We start from the raw sequence: 18,169 nt of genomic DNA on the forward strand, positions 1-18,169 counted from the left end.
TCACACACACAATAAAAAAATAAAATAAAGTAAAATAAAATAAATCAAGGGCAGTGAAGGCCACCTTTTGTAACAATACTTTTAAGGCAAATGGCATGTTCCTGGGGACGTTAGGAATAGGACCAAGATGAAGGGGGAGGAGTGGAGCGGGTGCCTTGGGGGAGGAGTGTGAGACTCAGTAGCCAGTTCTCAGGTCCAGTGTTAGCGATCCTCAAACATGCCAAATTCTGAGAAAAGGGATGGATGTTCTACTCCTGGAAGCTCGTTTACTGCCTGGCAGCTGAACATCATGATCTGGGAATTTTCTTTGTATTTTGGTAAATCAGGTGGTCTAAACCTCATTGGCTCCAGAAAACATTTGGGTAATTAGAGTGGTCATGGATGACTTAACTGGAATCTGCCCTTTCATGTGGGCACCTCGCCTTCCCTGACCCTATTTCACTGTTCCCTTTTCTCCTCTCTCAGCCTCCAAAGGGCAGGACAGTTTGCCCAAGATCTGACCTGGATCTTGGCTGATGCGATCTCTTGAGCAGAGCCAGCGCATCTGGGGCTGGTGCGTCATGGTTCTGATAGGTTTACTCACAGAGTCCCAGGGAAGGGCCTGTGGGAGGCAGAGACTCGCTACGGGAGAAAAGTGAGTGTCTGATGAACTGCCTTGCCTAATTACCTAAATTTTGTTATGGAGGAATTAAAAATGCAACTTCAGAAGCCTTTGAAGCTTTATTTCAGGCACCCCGCTTGCGGGGGTGAAAGCATTTTGTTTGGCCATAGGGGAGTGGTGGGCAAGGCTTGTATTAGAGCAGAAGTATGTTAATACCGGCCTTGTGTGCTGGTGGGGAAAGGTGGTTTATAGCCTAAGACTCAAAGGGCCTGTTTGGCAGGCTGTGGTCCAAGTGTGTTTGTCAGTCCTGGGGAATAAACACACAAGTATTAATTCATCTCTTCTCCCCTGGAACATCTTCGCTTCTGCTTGCTGTGTGCTCTAAGAAGTCCCCTCTAGATGGTAAATTTAATTCACTATAAAAAGATAACACTGTTAGACTGGGCCTAGTGGCCCACACCTGTGATCCCAGCACTTTGGAAGGCTAACGTAGGTGGATCACCTGAGGTCAGGAGTTCAAGACCAGCCTGATCAGTGTGACGAAACCATTTCTCCACTAAAAATACAAAATTAGCCGGGCGTGGTGGTACATGCCTGTAATCCCAGCTACTTGGGACACTGAGGCAGGAGAATCGCTTGAACCTGGGAGGGGGAGGTTACAGTGAGCCAAGATCATGCCATTGCACTCCAGCCTGGGTAATGAGAGTGAAACTCTATCTCAAAAAAAAAAAAAAAAAAAAAAAAAAAGATAACACTGTTTCTTGGTGGCCCTTTAAAAAGAAAGAAAAAAAAAACCCACTTCCTCACTTAATCTCCCATATGTACTATGGAAATGTACGAAAAGCGCATTTACTTAAAAGCTTGACTTATGGCATATGCTAGAGAGATTCCGGAAAGTGAGGAAATGGAATTGGAGTCTGTGAAAATACATGCTTAAAAAAAAAATGCCTGCCAAGATTCGGGAGTGGGAAAACAGTTTACTAGAGTGTTCATGTTGATTGTTTATAAGTAACTCACTTTATCACTAACAAGGGAATATATTAAAATTGGTTAGGAAGGAATCTCCAGAACTGAAGTTTCTAGGTAGGAATTGAAGAATAAGGAAGATTATGATTTTGTGCAAAAGAAAAGAAAGATAATTTAATAGTACTAAAGAAACAGAAGGATTTCAAAGATGAGCAGTGGGCATTATCTGAGGGTCCTGATTCAGAGCAAAGAAACCCAGTAAAACATGGAGTCCCAAGAGGGAATGGCCTGCCCGGGATCGGGCCAAGCCCCCAACGCAGACTCGTTCTTGGAGTCGAAGGGAATGAAGAGAAAGCCAGCCATATTTTATAGCCCCAGAGGGGATTTTAAAAGCATAGTAAAAATGCATGGAGGTAAAATTAAGATATAGTAGACAGAGCAATCAAATTCGATAGTTTCTTAGACTTTGCCCATTTTCTTACCTTTCCCCCGCCGCCTTCGTGTTTTTATAAAAGTATTTTCCAGGTTTGTACATTTAATCTGAATCTCCATACCTCATCTGAACAAAATCCCCATAAATCATCCTTCCTGGAAACCTCATTTTTTAAAATTCTAATAATGGTGACAATAAAGTTGGTAAAGGTTTTCTTATTTATTTATTTATTTTTAGGCTTTCCATTTGAAAAGCTGTCACATGAAAATCTTGTTGAGACCATCTGTTTGGGGGATGGTGTCGATACATGTGAACTTTTGCCAGGGGTTTGTGGATGCAGATTCCTTTGGGGTCATGGGTGAGCCATAGAGTGGTGAACTTCAGACTGAATGTTAAATTTTTCTCTTCTGAGGTAACCCCTAAGCCATGTTTGTCATTAGGACCCTCTTACTGTCCAGTTTTTCTCCTGCCCTGAGATGATTCCCTGACTCCTGGATTCTTCATCTCCTGCTTGCTAGTACCCCGGCCCATCCTAGCCGTGAGCAGAGGGCCTCATTTAGCAAATCAAGCGTGCCCACTAAGGCGTATCTTCTGCAGTCAACCCTTAATATCACTGCGTTATCTTCCTGGTTGCACACAGTTTGACATTACAGTCGTCCCTGGTATGTGTTGGGGATTGGTTCTGGCAACCCCGAATACACCCAAATCTGTGGATGCCCAAGATCTTTATATAAAATGGTATAGTATTTGCATATAAACTGTGTATATCCTCTCGTATACTTAGTCATTTCTAGTCCTACCTGTAACAACTAATACGCTGTAAATGCTATGTAAATAGTTGTTATACTGTATTGTTTTTTATTTGTATTTTAAAATTGTTGTTTTGTTATTTTTTATTCTCTTTCAAATATTTTTGATCTGTGATTGGTTGAAGCCATGCACGCAGAACCCACAGATACGGAGGACTAACGGTATCTTACACTCAAAACCACCCTAGGCTCCAAACGCTCCAAGTTATCCAGAGAGAAGTGCCATTGTCTGTTCTCTTAGATCTGGGCAGCAAATCATTCTAAAGGGACTGAGAGAAAATATTGCAGTGTTGGTAGCAGACATGAACTGAGCTCTTAGTGCCAGGCCTAGCACTAAGCACTTCATCCGTTTTTCTCCTGCTTCATTTAATTGTCACATTAATGCTGTGCTGTTGGACCTGCTCCTGTCTCCCCCCCCTTTTTTTTTTTTCCCAGATGAGGTCTTGCTCTGTTGCCCAGGCAGCAGTGCAGTGACACCATCTTGGCTCACCACAGCCTATGCCTCCCAGGTTCAAGCAGCTCTCCTGCTTCAACCTCCCCAGTAGCTGGGATGACAGGCACACACGACCATGCCCTGCTAACTTTTCTATTTTTTTGTAGAGACGGGGTTTCACCGTGTTGGTCAGGCTGGTCTCGAACTCCTGACCTCAGAAGATCTGCCTGCCTTGGCTTCCCAAAGTGCCGGGATTACAGGTGTGAGACACTGTGCCCAGCCGCCCAGCCTCTTTCTCGTTTTTAACAGATGAGGAAACCCAGGCCTAGAAAGGTTAAGTGATTTACCAAAGCTCATGCAGTGAGTGAGCGCTGAAATGGGACTGGGACCCTGGCAATCTGACTGCACGGTCCCATGCTATTGCAGTTGGTCAGGATGCAGCCTGCCTGATGCGGGGTCTCATGTTGTGAATGCTGAGCACAGAAAAGGCAGCAACGGGATTGGCTGCTGCCTACATGGAAGGATGCAGAGATGCCACAAAACCTAGCCTGGTAGCAGAAGGAGGGGCCGAAAGCAGCAATCTTGTAACTTCACTCATTTTAGAAGTCAGCACATTTCAAGCATATGTCCTTCGTTTTCTTTTCCCTTGTTCATGCCTCAGCTCAGATCCTTATTATTCTAAAAAATATTTTTGTTAAATAAAGTACTTCTTCTAGAACATAAAAGAATTACATATACATGGTAATAAATTCCAAATGGTCTAGAAAGTTCTGAAATAAAATGTATTTTCTACTCCCTCTCTCAACTCCTAATCTCTCTCCCCAAAGGTGATCACTGCTAAGTCTCTTATATATCCTTCCAGAAACTTTTAAGTACCCTTGTTCTCACACCTCGCTGTGGGACAGCTGCCTTTCCCACATCCTATTCTGTAAGCCTCACTGATGAGAGCGGTGATTTTCAGGGAGGAGTCACAGAAGCCTAGCCATGCCTCTGCCTGCTGGATGTTAACGTCATCCAGGACTGTGGTCCTCAGCAATTGCTTAATCGGTTCTCACTCCTCTATTGATTGCAGCTTCCACTATGTACCCTGTAGTGGAATCCTGGAAACATATCCGGTGATGAGGGGCTACGCTGCAGGCCATGCAGAGAGTGTTCTGGCTGCACAACCCGCCAGACCCTGGCCATTTGTGGAAATTGTCACATTGCTAGGCTGCTTTTTTTTTTTTTTTTTTTTCCTCTGAGACGAAGTCTTGCTCTGTTGCCCATGCTGGAGTGCTGGGGCACAATCTCGGCTCACTGCAACCTCTGCCTCCCGGGTTCAAGTGATTCTCCTGCCTCAGCCTCCCGAGTAGATGGGATTACAGGTGCCTGCCACCACACCCGACTCATTTTTTAATTTTTAGTAGAGATAGGGTTTCAGCATGTTGGCCAGACTGGTCTCAAACTCCGGACCTCAAGTGATCTGCCTGCTTCAGCCTCCCAAAGTGCTGAGATTACCGGTGTGAGCCACTGTGCCTGGCTGGCTGGTTCTTACTAGTTTGGCTAGAGCTTCTTGCCCATAATATCCTCAAGCATAAGTTCCCCCTGCAATGAGTGGTGATTTTTGCCTGTTCATGGGGAAGAACTTTCAGAAGACCTTCTTATTCTTGAAAACACCTGTGTACTTAAGCATCCACATCTCATGGCCCTGATGCAGAATGAATTAAGAGGACAGAAAGATTTGGGGAAGCATCATCGGCCGTTACACCCGCTCCTGAACCTTTCTGAGCTCTGTAGATGGAGCTTGAGATGTTCCTGTGGACCAGTGCAAACTGGAAGTCTTGATGTTCTCTGAAAGTTCCTGGCTTCTGATGTGTCCTGCAGACGAAGTCAGCTCGCTACAGTGAGGTTGGATACCACATGGCGGGGACTTTAAAGTTGTCTGTTTCACCCAGGGTGGGGTTCGTGCCTAGTCTGTGACCTCAGTGGGGGGCAGGACGGAGTCCATAGGAGCACCCACATTTACCTTCTTGTCTTTTCCCGCTTGCTTCTGCCATTTGCTTGTGCAACCCAGACACTTGGGTGTGAGTCTCAGCTCCACAATTAATGATTCTTTACTTCCCTCTTTTAAAACATTTTTACCATACAGTGAATAAATGTTGCTCATACTATCTGCATAATGAAGTTTAGGAATAACTGCCCCCTGCCAAAAGATTGAACGGAAGGCTCAGAAAGTGCTCATGTGTATTTTAAAAGACAATAGGAATTCTGTGTGAAAAATGGCCCCCTTTTTTATTTTAATATTGAAAACAACTTCCTAACACTAAAATGATTTTTTTCCCCTAATCCATTCTTGGGCATCTTCTTGAGTTTCCGGCCTACTTTGAGGGTTTACAAAGGCGCGATTCAAAGCTTTTTGAACAGGACAGGTCCTCTGGTTCCCTGTGAGAAGAGCCCAGGACCCACCCTGTGAAAGTTCATCCCACCTAAATTTATTCATCTGGACTTGGTCTTTGCCAGTGTGATTGAAGGAGTTCAATCACATCCAGGAATACTATCCACCTGGGCAGGCATGCAGGAGACAGAGCCCAGGGTGGGCTCACTGGCTGCTTAGGGATGGATCATGGGTTAACTTCACATTCTTGTTCTCTTGGGCCAAAGTCTTGTTCATGGTTTAGAATAAGACACTGTTCAAGCAGCCTGTGGTCAGACTAAGATTGCGTAGTCATCCTCAGAAGTGGCCTTCCAGTGTGCTCTGCGTGTCTTTTTTTTTCCATAGAAACCAGCCAAAGGACAATGATATATTTAAGAAATAATCTTTTTATCAGACACAGACTGAAATGGATCAGGGTAAACAAGAAAGTAACTTGGTGGAGCCCTGCGCACTGCCAGGTGGGAGAGGAGTCCTCTTGTGTGGTTTATGGGAAAAGGTGTATTTTCTTTCCCTTGATGCTTCATCCCATGTGCTTAGTGCACTGGTTTCTGAAACTGAAGACAAGAGGCAGCCCATTTTCACTGAACTGCCTGACCATCAATAATTTCCCGAAGGACTGGGGAGAAACAAAGAATGGCACCCAATACTGGGGTCTTGGGTTATTTTGAGTTAAAGGGACTCGGAGCTGCTGAATGTCTTCCACATTCAAGTCCTAGAACTCTTTCCTTGAGATATTCCACTTTACATTTCCAAAGACAGAGGAAATATAGAAGAGCTGATTTCTGAAAAGTTTTCGTAGAATTTCATACGCACAGCACTGATCCATGATCTGGGTGGTCTGAGAAGGGATCCATTATCCGGGGCTCCAGAACATGCGCAGGTACAAGCATAAAGGTACTAATGAAGCCGGGGAGGACTGTCTGCATGTCTTCAAGTGACTCTCTGGAGGAATTAGGACAGAAAGAAAACTTACATTGTGATCAGATGCTATAGAAAAATTTCATAGAAAAACCTGAACATAGGAACATAAAATTTGGATGAAATCTAGTACTGCATGGACTGGAGGGCAGAGGAGTTGGATTCCAGTGGTTTTCTAATTTGGTTTCTTACTTCTGCCAGCCCCCATCCCAACCCATTCCTTTCTAAGATTCGATACTCTGGCTGGGCTCTGGCTGACTTCCAGCCTTCTCAGGTGGAGCCAGGATTACATCTGTGTCTTTGCATTTTGTATCCAGGTTTCGGCTGAGTCCAGCTCCTCCATGAACTCCAACACCCCGCTGGTGAGGATAACAACACGCCTCTCTTCAACGGCAGACACCCCCATGCTGGCAGGGGTCTCTGAGTATGAACTTCCAGAGGACCCGAAATGGGAATTTCCAAGAGATAAGTGAGTACTTCTCTTGGCCACATCCCAGGATGGAGACTCAGCTATAAATGGGGAGATTGGATTAACATTTTCTTTTTATGACCTTTAGCCACAAAGGTCTTGCTGTGATGATGTCAGCAGGAGTAAGATTGTATTTCTAAATAACCAACTCCTGGAAAAGAAAAGAATGGGTAAAAAAAAAATAGCTCCTTGAAAGCAGAGCTGCTTGCCCCTGGCTGGTCCCCAAAGAAGATGGCATCTGGTTATCATTTTTTAGGTGTCTGGGCAATTCAGACTCCGTCAAATGGAATAAAAGTAGAATTATCCAGTTTATAAAACAAATCTGACATTCCAGTTTTTGGTTACTAGAACAAGACTGTTCTGTGTTCGCTTCTGTGGAGAAATTAGATGCAGAATATAAATGGCCTTAAGGACCTCTACCCAATGTTGCTGTTCTCATTGGTTATTAATATCATACTGGGCTGAAAAGCTTCAAATATGGTACCTGACATCTAATTTCTGTGGTCCGTAATATTTTCCTTGTTGGATGAGACAGAGGGGTGCCAATGAGATGTTTAGTCAAAAATGTGACCGCCTAGGCCGGGCGCGGTGGCTCAAGCCTGTAATCCCAGCACTTTGGGAGGCCGAGACGGGTGGATCACGAGGTCAGGAGATCGAGACCATCCTGGCTAACATGGTGAAACCCCGTCTCTACTAAAAGTACAAAAAACTAGCCGGGCGAGGTGGCGGGCGCCTGTAGTCCCAGCTACTCGGGAGGCTGAGGCGGGAGAATGGCGTAAACCCAGGAGGCGGAGCTTGCAGTTAGCTGAGATCCAGCCACTGCACTCCAGCCTGGGCGGCAGAGCGAGACTCCGTCTCAAAAAAAAAAAAAAAAAAAAAATGTGACCACCTGGGTATTGTTGGGGCTGTGTATGTCTTGGTCTCGTTTGAACTCCATGTACTGGGGCTCCGTTGGGGTGCATTTGAATCCTGGCTTTGCCAGACAGTGGCTGGGCAACCTTGGGTGAGGCACCTGATTCTCTGAAATTCATTCTCATAAAATGAGGGTGGTGGTTCAGACCTCCCAGGACTGAGCAGAGTTTTTAGCTTGTATGAGTTTTCCTTTCATTTCCCTTCACATGGTGGTAACCTGGGAGCTCTGAACTGCCAACTTCAGCAGGATCATTGTGGGGGGCATGGAGTCAGTGGGCAGAACTTGAACTACTAGCCCTCATCCTCTAGAAGGGGACCGACCTCGAGATCCTCCTTCTGAAAGGAAGTGCAGTGGTCTTTGTAGGACTGTCCACTCACTTCTGGGGTACTTTTTGTAGTAACAGCTTGAGAGTATGGGAAGGTGGAAATGCTGACTGCTTCTGCATCACATACACTGGAATAAGCTCTTGACTTGCTTATGAGCGGCTACCCTGTTTGCCTTGACATTCTCGGTAGCTCCTGAGATTATGGTAGGGAAGTGTTTCATAGACACTTCTCGTATATGCATATACACATTTGGAAATGCGAAGGTAAGCTTTTCCAGAGACTGATCTGATGAGCTCTATTTGGAAGGGAGAAGTAGCTTATGTGGCTGGCACTTCTGATTTTGATTCACGTGACTTCACATCAGTTTTGTTTCCCAACTGCCAGTTTAGAGATGTGTACCATTAGCTAGGACTGAATAATTGTATAGATATTATTTGGTTAGAGTGTTAATGGAAGTAATTTCCAGTTGATTTGTATACTGTAGTGAAAAGACCACTCACTCATTCACTTATTCGTTCACTCAAGGCATGTTAATTGGACATTTACTGGTGGGGCACCAGAGAAAAACACAAAGAATAGTTTCTTTACCTGTAGGATGTGGAGAAATGGATGTTTCTTGTGAACTCCGCCAGCCCTAGTTCGTGTGTGATTATATACGTAGGTAGGTTCATGTGCACATTCCTATATATATGACCGAACTGGGGAGTTGTGATCATATTTTAAGAAATCGCAGCTTTCGGGTTTAGTCCATAGTTTTTGCCACCTGTGACACCGCAGTCAACAGTGGAAGTCTGTATGTGCCCAACTGTTACCTCCCACCCGGGGTACCCTGAGTGTGGAAAATCTGAGTGCTAAACATTTCAAAACAGTGTTTAGTGCAAACGTAGGTGGAACAGATTTCCAATGAATGAAGGCTATTTAGAAGCAGTTTATTAGATTGGAGGCAGAAGTTATACAAAGAACGGATTGTTATGCTTGTGGTAGCAAGGCAGTGGGACATAAATTAGCCATTTTTCCAATGCAAATATTTATTTTCTGCCAAGTTGTCAAATTTAATTTTAGTTCTGGATAGAAACAAAATGACCTCAGCATAGCGTACGCTGCCCTCAGTTTTTATGCTGAACTTTTGCAAACCATTGTGTATTTACTGTAAATACTGTTTACTAATGGCAGCTCCATGCTTTGCTGTGTTATGCTGAAGTTAGAATAAGCCATATTCAGAAGTATTCCAAAGACTTTTGCATTCTGTTCGTTTCTGGAATGCACAAGGACAATATATGGCTATTCGTCTGACATGCATAGACCTTGTAGTCTTAGAAATTTAATTTGTGGTGTTCTTCATTTTAATTTGTGGATTTTCTTCATTGTTAATTTTATGTAGTCATAAGGACTTTTAAACTTATGTCAAAAAAAGTCCTCAATTTTTTAGAATTTTCTTTTTAGTAAAAAATTAGAGATTCCTTGAAATGCTTTTAAGAGGCATATCCTGTAACTTGGCAAGGAATGTGGCCATAAAATCCATTGGTATTTGAATAATAATAATTTTAAAGCCACCATTTTACAGGGACAAAAAAAAAATAAGAACAGTCTTAACGTTTTTTCTTTGAGCCATTCTGAATTACAAATATTTAATTGGCTCAAGATCAAAAGCTCCTCTCTGGCACTTACGAAAGCTGACCACCGCACTAGCAAGGATACCTTCGCTAAAGAAAATAAACCAAGAATACCAATGTGAAATTTAATAGCTGTTCCACCAGTAATTGCCATTCTCTAAAACGTCACTAGGAAAATACTTGGGCGCGTGTGTACCCTAAGTCTCATTAGTTCCATATGATAAGCACTCCATGCTTTAGCAAGCCGCTGAAAGATTTTTATATTTAGTTCTGGAATTTCCCTCGCTACACCCCATCACCAGATGCTGTGTGCTAATCCCCTATTTACACATTTAGGCTGACACTGGGCAAGCCCCTGGGAGAAGGTTGCTTTGGGCAAGTGGTCATGGCAGAAGCAGTGGGAATCGACAAAGACAAGCCCAAGGAGGCGGTCACCGTGGCCGTGAAGATGTTGAAAGGTGAGCAGGGAGGCGGGAGGCTCGGGGAGGGGCTGGGTGGAGAGTCTTTATCAAGAAAGTTCCTTTTGTGGCATGTGAACTCTATCATGGCACGGGGTCAGAGAGCACATAGTTGACCTAGGGGTTGAGAAGTTTTCAGTATAAATCAGCATCTCGGACAGACTATTTATCTTGAGCTGTGTGTACTTATAAAGAAAAGCCAGTTTTGTTAGAAAGTGGTAGTAGCCTCCTACATAGAGTTATTCTTTGACTCCTTCTTTGTGACCACGATTCTTCATTCTCTCTGTATTTTTATGTGCTTAGAAATTATCAACTCACATATAATTGGATTTATTAGGTAGGAGTTGGTGTGTTGGATTTGGGACTTAAACCTTAACTTTACAAGTACAAGGAAATTTGTGTTTTTGGAGGGAACGAAGAGACGTAAGGGAGCAGAAAGCCTTCTCTTTTGCGTGAGGAACAAAGCAGAAATGACACTGGTCTGGGAGAGTCACTTAGAAGCTGAGAAGGAGCGAACAGGATCAGGGCTGGTGCAGAGCCTCCTGGGACACGTAAACAATTACCCTGAGATGTAAATGTCGTGTTGTGTTTGTGGGACTGTGAACACTTCTACAGTAACCTTCCAACCCTGCTTCATGCCCATGTCCAAAGAACTTAAAGAACTTTTAACCATTAACTTATTCGTCCTGCAGTATTCTTTTATGAGAAGAGTTATAGGGAACGGTCACATTATAAATCCTCTTGTAGGGATCTCGGAAAGAAGATCCCACGCCGAGTACTTCCCACGTTTCCAGGCAGAGAGGCCCGTCCTTGGCATATGGTGCCGGGCATGTCACCGGCGCTCTGGAGTTAGACTTTATCTGTCTCTTGTGGGTTCTCATGGGATAGTCATCACATCCCTCCCAAGGGGAAGTAGCAGGCTGGACTTTGTCAAAAAGATGTGCGTTTTGTGTTTTGGGTTTTTTAAAAGGCTGTTTATCTGAATGACTCCCAAGGAAAACTAGAGTGCTTTGAGATGTTCCCCACCTTGGAGCCCGATGCTGGAGAGGAACACTGTGTTTTCTTGCCCCAGGTGTGGTGGCACCACTGACGGAGGCAGCCCCTGGCTGCGTACCAGGGGCAGGTGTGGGGAGGACCCAGGCTTCTCATCTCTTTTGGCGGAACTTCTGGTTTTGCTAATGGGGCTTAGAGTTACATGGGATATTGCAAAAAGGGAGGTCTGGGACTTCTCTTTCTCTTGTGATGCTCAGGCTGGCAGCCTTCCCTTTAAGGACACAGAAGGATGTTAGTCCCCAAGCCACTGTGGCATGTCCTTTCTTACAGCCCACAGCTGTGTCTCCCTCCTTCCTCATGGTCTGTGGCTCCCTCCTTCACATACATCAGTGTAAATTTTGCATGCACGGTCACTTGTATTGATGTTCCTTTTGTGAAGCTAAAAAACTGTTTGCAACATGGTTCTTATCCATGCCCGTATTTCCTTTTTTTAAAGGAAACCCAGATTTTTCCATACTGAATTAGCTTGAGGTGGAGGGCCCATGGGAAAGTCTTGTCACTTAGGAGAAGGTAACTGCAAGCCCGCCTATGTGAAGCCTATGCCATTCTTGCTTGAAATTACAGAGCAGAAGTTTATATAACTTTTCTTAGGATGGGAATTGCAGTGCCTTCTGAGAAGCCACTAGAAGTCACAGCCCTTACCTGCTCAGAATGCACATGTACACACGTTTATGGCCCTGTTTATGGGGAGCTCTCTGAACCCATCTCGGAATGCTCTAAGGTCCTCGAGGGGCTGGGTTAGGAATGCTTGGTCGGGAACAAGTCTGTAGTGATTTAAAATCGCCCTATCCTTGGTCTCCTCGCTGGTTTCAGGCACCATGAAGTTTGGCATGGTTTTCTGAGACACCTTAGATATGGGAGAGGATGAGATTATTTCATGGTCTAGGAAAGAATTGGCATTAGTGTCAGAAGCCCCTGCTCTCGTCCTGACTCTTGGCACCATGGGCCCCCCAGTGAACTCTCTGACACACAGCAAGGCAGTTCCCTGTGTAGGCCTTTGTCTCTTCCTCCGTAAAATGAGGGAGATGATTTGGAAAATCTTTTCTGATTCTGAAATTCAGTTGCATGCATTTCAACTGAGTCCTTGGCAACTAACAGTAGCTGCCCATGAGTTAGAGGAAATGAACTGATTTGTGAATATACCTACTATTCATAGATGATGCCACAGAGAAAGACCTTTCTGATCTGGTGTCAGAGATGGAGATGATGAAGATGATTGGGAAACACAAAAATATCATAAATCTTCTTGGAGCCTGCACACAGGATGGTGAGTAGGAGGAAAAACTGCATTCGTCCAAATACTCTGCAGTTTGATAGAATCATTTTAGAAACGGTTGGGCTTCTAGATCCTGCTCCCAGAGCACCCCGTGTGCATGGTTAAAGTTCTTTTTAAAATCCCCATTGGAAGATGTTCCTAGCCATGAACACAAAGAAGGGTCTGTGTCCGTACCTGGGGGCCGGCGGAAAGGAGGGTGCAGGGTGACTTTGGATTTGAGAGCCTGGAGGGCCCTGCTGTTTCTAGGTCATAACCTGGAGGGGGCTTTGGAAAAGGCAGCCTCCTTATGTTTTTGCTTTGTAAGTGCTAAGAGAGATTTCTCAGAATAAGATCCCATGTTTTGGTTGAGAAATTCTTCCCTTAAAACAGGGATTGAGGAATCCACATCTTGCTGTGGGTCACAGATGGCTGAGCTCCCAAGAATAGCTTAAAAGAGGAGAAAGCAGTATGAAGGAATACGTTATTTTCCCTGGGGTAGAGAGAGACCCTGGCTTCTTCCATTGAATGTTTACTGGCACTTTGGAATCAATTTGCTAAGTAATTAGTAAACTCGAAAACGCGTATCTTTGACTTAGCAATTTCTCTTGTAGGTCTCTCCAGGAATTGGCGAACTTTTTCTGTAAAGGGAGGTTGTAGATATTTTAGACTTTTGTAGGCCTTATGGTCTTTGTCGCAACTTCTCGTGTCTGCCATGGTAGTGAGAAAGCAGCGCTAGAAGTACAGAAATGAATGGGCCTGGCTGCATGCCAATAAAATTTAATTACCCAAACAGGCGGTAGGCAGGATTTGGCTTGCAGGCTGTAGTCTGCCAACCCCGAGTCTATACCATGGAGAAATTATTGCACACGTGTGTAAAGGAACATGTACGGAGATGTTCATTGCCTACTGTTTGTTATGGCTGAAACCTGGAAGCAAATGCCCATGCATATAAGGGAATGGATAAATAAAGCATGGTGTGTTTATGTGATACAGTATATGCAGCTGTGAAAAGGAATGATCTAGATTTATTTTTATAAGCCCAACAGGTTCCAAAAGGATAATGTGTGCGGAAAAATGTTGCAAAGCTCTAAGAGCTTTATTATTCATTTATGTGATTAAAAATAATATATTACTTATTGACTAGTTAAAACGAACCAAAAGGATAGAATGGAGGGGTCCATGCTTTCCAAGAGGATGCAGGTGACAGCATGAGAGTGACAGGGAAGATCGCATCAACTGTGTCTCTCTTTTATTTCCTACAGCCTTTTGAGGCTATCATGACGAAGGGCTGATTTATCATTTTGCAGAGATTATAATGCAGGCATTCTATTTTTATGTGTGCTTTTCTGTGTGTTAAAACTTTTTCTTTTTTCTTTTTTTTGGGGGGTGGGGGACGACAAAGTCTCGCTCTGTCACCCAGGCTGGAGTGCTGTGGCGTGATCTCGGCTCACTACAGCCTCCACCTCCTGGGTACAAGCGATTCTCCTGCCTTGGCCTATAGTAGCTGAGACTATAGGTGTGTGCCACCGTGCCCAGCTAATTTTTGTATTTTTAGTAGAGACGGGGTTTCGCCATGCTGGCCAGGCTGGTCTCGAACTCCTGGCCTCAGGTGATCCACCTGCCTCGGCCTCCCTAAGTGCTGGGATTACAAATATGAGCCACCACGCCCGGCCTCTGTATGTTAAACTTAAAAAAAAAAAAAAAAAGCATTGGGTTGTAATAACTAAAAATGTTTTGCTGAATTGCCCAAGGGCAGACCTTGGATTCTCTCTTTAGGGAGCTTCTCTTCTTCCTCGACAGGGCCTCTCTATGTCATAGTTGAGTATGCCTCTAAAGGCAACCTCCGAGAATACCTCCGAGCCCGGAGGCCACCCGGGATGGAGTACTCCTATGACATTAACCGTGTTCCTGAGGAGCAGATGACCTTCAAGGACTTGGTGTCGTGCACCTACCAGCTGGCCAGAGGCATGGAGTACTTGGCTTCCCAAAAAGTGAGTCCTTCACATTCTACTTGGTTGGGTGGAATCCAATTAAAAATGTCTTTAAAGAAAACAGGCAATTTAGATGTGCTCATTTGCTAGATCAAGCCCTCGCATGTCTTGTACAACCTGGAAATATTTATTGTGTTATTCATATTTGAGTTTAATGAACTCTTTAAAACCAAAGCAGCCTCATAAACCTATAGCGTCGCTGCAGAGATGAGCAGAAAAGATATCTCTTCTTTGAGACAGGACCATGTCTGATTTCCCTGGGAATTCGGCTCTCCAGGTGGGAAATGGGTAGTTTTAAAGGCCCCCTTTAATTCGGATGATTTTCCTTTTTTTTTAAGCTTCATTTATTTTGTGGTTACTGAGTTTTTGAATATAGGCTTTAGGTGTTTAGTGTTTTGGGTTTGATATGGCATTAAATATTCTAAGAGTAAATGTCAAACAAAGGGTTATTTTAGTAACCTTGCATCCTGGAGTTCTGCGTTTCTTTAGTCTCATTTGGCGGGTGACCCTGTGTGGTTAGAAGTTGGCCAGGTCCCCTGAGGTGGACTGCCTGCATTCTGGGCACGCCACTTACCGTGGAACTTGAAGCATTTCAGTTATTCTGAAAGTAGTTAGACAGGTGCCCAGATGTCCTCAGAGGCATTTTGGATGACCCAAAACTCCCTTGTCAACCCCACACATAGAGAAGCGGAGGGGCAGGGCTGCCTCCTGGGCAGAGGTGGGCACTGCTCCTACCTGCGGTGCACATCATTGGAGCGCCAGGAATTCCTTGCGTCCCCAAAGAGGTAAGATCCTCTGGTGGGCGTGGACCCTCTGTCACTGGGGGTCTGGGTTGCCTGAAGGGTCACAAACTCAGGTCTCCACGGGGCCATGCCAGTCACACGACCAAGGCCTGCGAATCAGTCAGAGTGCAGAGATTCGAGGAACGGCTACACCTCATCTCTACTCTCTGGCCACATGGGAACATGGCCCAGAGCTACCCCATGTTCTGGATGTTTTTTTCTTTCTTTCTTTAAAACAAACTGAGTGCAGTGGCATAATCACAGCTCACTGCAGCCTTGACCTCCTGGGTTCAGGTGAGCCTCCCACCTCAGCCTCCTGAGTAGCTGGGACTACATGGATGTGCCACCACGTCTGGCTAAGTTTATTGTTTTTTGTTTTGTAGAGACGGGGTTTTGCCTTTTTTTTTTAATGTAAGAAAACCTTTCAAAAAAATTTCAAGAGAGTTTGGAGTTTAAGACTTTTCAGATTTGTTTTCGTATAAAATCTCTCAATATATAGGTTTTAGGAAACTAAACACAGTTTTGACTTCTGTGATTGCGTCTGTGTGCACGTGCCTGTGTGTGCACGTATGCAGGGGAGTTTGCCAATCAGAAAATATCTGGCATCCAGAGACAACCAGACAGATCCAGAATATGGGACATTTGACAAGGTATCACTTCAAAATGTCAGTGTCTCGAAAGACAAAAACTGCTGGGGAGACAGTTCCAGATTAAAGGGGCCAATGAGACAATTTCTAAGTGTAAAAGTGGGATCCTGGACTGGATCCTGTGGGGCGGGGAGGGTGGCCAGCTCTTAGAAAGGACATTTGTGAATGTCCTTTGAATATGGAAATTTGAATATGGACTGTACAATATTACTGATTATATTTCTGTATCAGCGTTGAATTTGGAGGATGGTGACAGTGGTATCTGTTGTAGGAGAAATGTGCTGAAGACTTGAGATTTGTGAAGTATCAGTGATGCCTGCAACTCAGTTTTAAGTGGTCCGGCCATAACATGCATGTACTGTGTGTGTATGTGTGTAGGGGCAGGTGGGGCAGGACATGGAGACAGCAAGCGATTGAGTAGTTGTAACAAGCAAACCCAGCAGCCGTGGATACTCACTGTGCCATCCCTCCTTTTCTGCAGCTGTGAACTCCTCCTAAATAAGCCTGGGGATTGTAGCCCATCTGTAGGCTGCCTATTTTGATCTTCTGGTCCTGATCACTCCCTGCCCTACCTGTGCGGGAGATAGGGGAAGCAGTTTTGCACCCAGCAGGGTGGTGCTACTAGGAGAAATGTGGTAGGAGGGCTGGCCTGGTCATTTTATTAAACCCTTCAACATCTACTCCTAGAGCACGCCCGATGTCTCATGGCCTTGGTCAGGCTCTCCAGCGAAGTGGCCAGAATAGACATAGTCCTTGACCTTTTGGGGCAGGAACCATGGGTGACAGTAAGAGAAACTGACAGTAAATGTGGGAATGAAAATCGGGCTATAAAAAAATATATTGAAAAAGGTGCCATGAAGGAAACAGTGGGATAAGGCCTTACTCATGCCAGGACGTTGTACTTTGCTGTCACTGCCATGGAAGCCGCTGAGGGGGAGGAAGAAGATCAGTTTGTGCTTCAGAGGTGACTCTCACTGCTGCTTGTATGGTGAATGGGAAGGCTGAGCCCCTGTCAAACGTGATGATGGTTTGGGCTAGGGTCTGTGGGGTCCAAAGACACTGAGAGAAGCTGGTGGGCTGATGTTGGATGTATTTTGCTCTTGGGATAGTGAACGGATTGATTAGATAGGAGGGAGAGAAAGAGAGATCAAGGATGACTTCTGGATTTCCAGCTTGAAAACCCGGATGGTGGTGCAGCTTCTAACTCTGGGAGGAGTTGGGAATCAGGGTTGGGGCAGGGGGCATAGATCTGGGTGGAAAATCCAGAGCTTGTCTTGAACGTATCTGAGTCATCCGAGGGGAGATACTGAAGAAGCTGCAGGCAGCAGCTCAGCTCAGAGGGTGGGCTAACAGCTGGGAGGCAGCAAAGGGAGCTGTGAGTTCAATCCATGGGCGTGGACAAACTCATCTGCGGAGAAGCTTGGAAGAGGAGAACAGAAGCCTGAAGTCAGGTCCTGAGAAAATTCTCAAATCTGGAGATTGACTGAAAGCACCAGAAATAGCAGTGGAGGCCGAGGAGGCACAGCCTGGGTGGTAGGAAAATCAGGACACGGAGTGCAGAGGCCTCACACGGGAGCTTCAGGAAGGAGGGGACAGGCAGTAGAGCCTCGGTGCTCAGACTGGTGAGAAGCATGGGTGTTGGGTCCTGGTCCTAGAGGCAGTGGTGGTACCCCTGCCCACCCTAGCCCTGAGGACTCAGAGCTCCTTCCTGTTTTGGAGCTGGTGGAGAGAAAACTAAGAGACGAACTTTGCTAACCAGGGCAAATGAATCCGTTTCATCATGGAAGATGGAAATACCCATATTAAAGGGTTGTGGTAATAGTAACTACCGTTATTGTTCATCACTGACCACTCTGGGAGAAGCTAACCATCTTCCAGGCACCGTGGCAGAGCATTTGACATAAAGCATCTCACGTAGCCCCCAGAACAACCCGGAAATAGGTGGGATTTGGATCCCCATTGTATCAGGGAGGATGGTGAGGAAGTGGTATGAATACTCTGAGCCCAGATGTGTCAGGAGGACTCAGATGTCCTCACTTCTGAGAAGGGGACTTGGTAGAGTGGCAGGTCCCAGACCTAGGTCTCCTGG

At 45.1% G+C, this 18,169-nt stretch overlaps 1 protein-coding gene across 19 annotated transcripts in view; it reads left to right on the forward strand.

Annotated features, from left to right (window-relative positions):
• The window catches only part of FGFR2 (fibroblast growth factor receptor 2), a 124,449-nt gene that overhangs the window by 91,660 nt on the left and 14,620 nt on the right, over window positions 1-18,169 (forward strand). For all 19 annotated transcript variants that reach the window (XM_017872283.1, XM_017872263.1, XM_017872266.1 and 16 more), the window contains 4 exons: window positions 6,891-7,042; window positions 10,231-10,352; window positions 12,562-12,672; window positions 14,461-14,651. In XM_017872283.1, coding sequence (XP_017727772.1) covers window positions 6,891-7,042; window positions 10,231-10,352; window positions 12,562-12,672; window positions 14,461-14,651 — 576 coding nt within the window. The remainder of the gene's footprint in view (window positions 1-6,890; window positions 7,043-10,230; window positions 10,353-12,561; window positions 12,673-14,460; window positions 14,652-18,169) is intronic.

Source organism: Rhinopithecus bieti, unplaced genomic scaffold, assembly GCF_001698545.2.
Source record: "Rhinopithecus bieti isolate Rb0 unplaced genomic scaffold, ASM169854v2 scaffold_6710, whole genome shotgun sequence".
Taxonomy (NCBI): domain Eukaryota; kingdom Metazoa; phylum Chordata; class Mammalia; order Primates; family Cercopithecidae; genus Rhinopithecus; species Rhinopithecus bieti.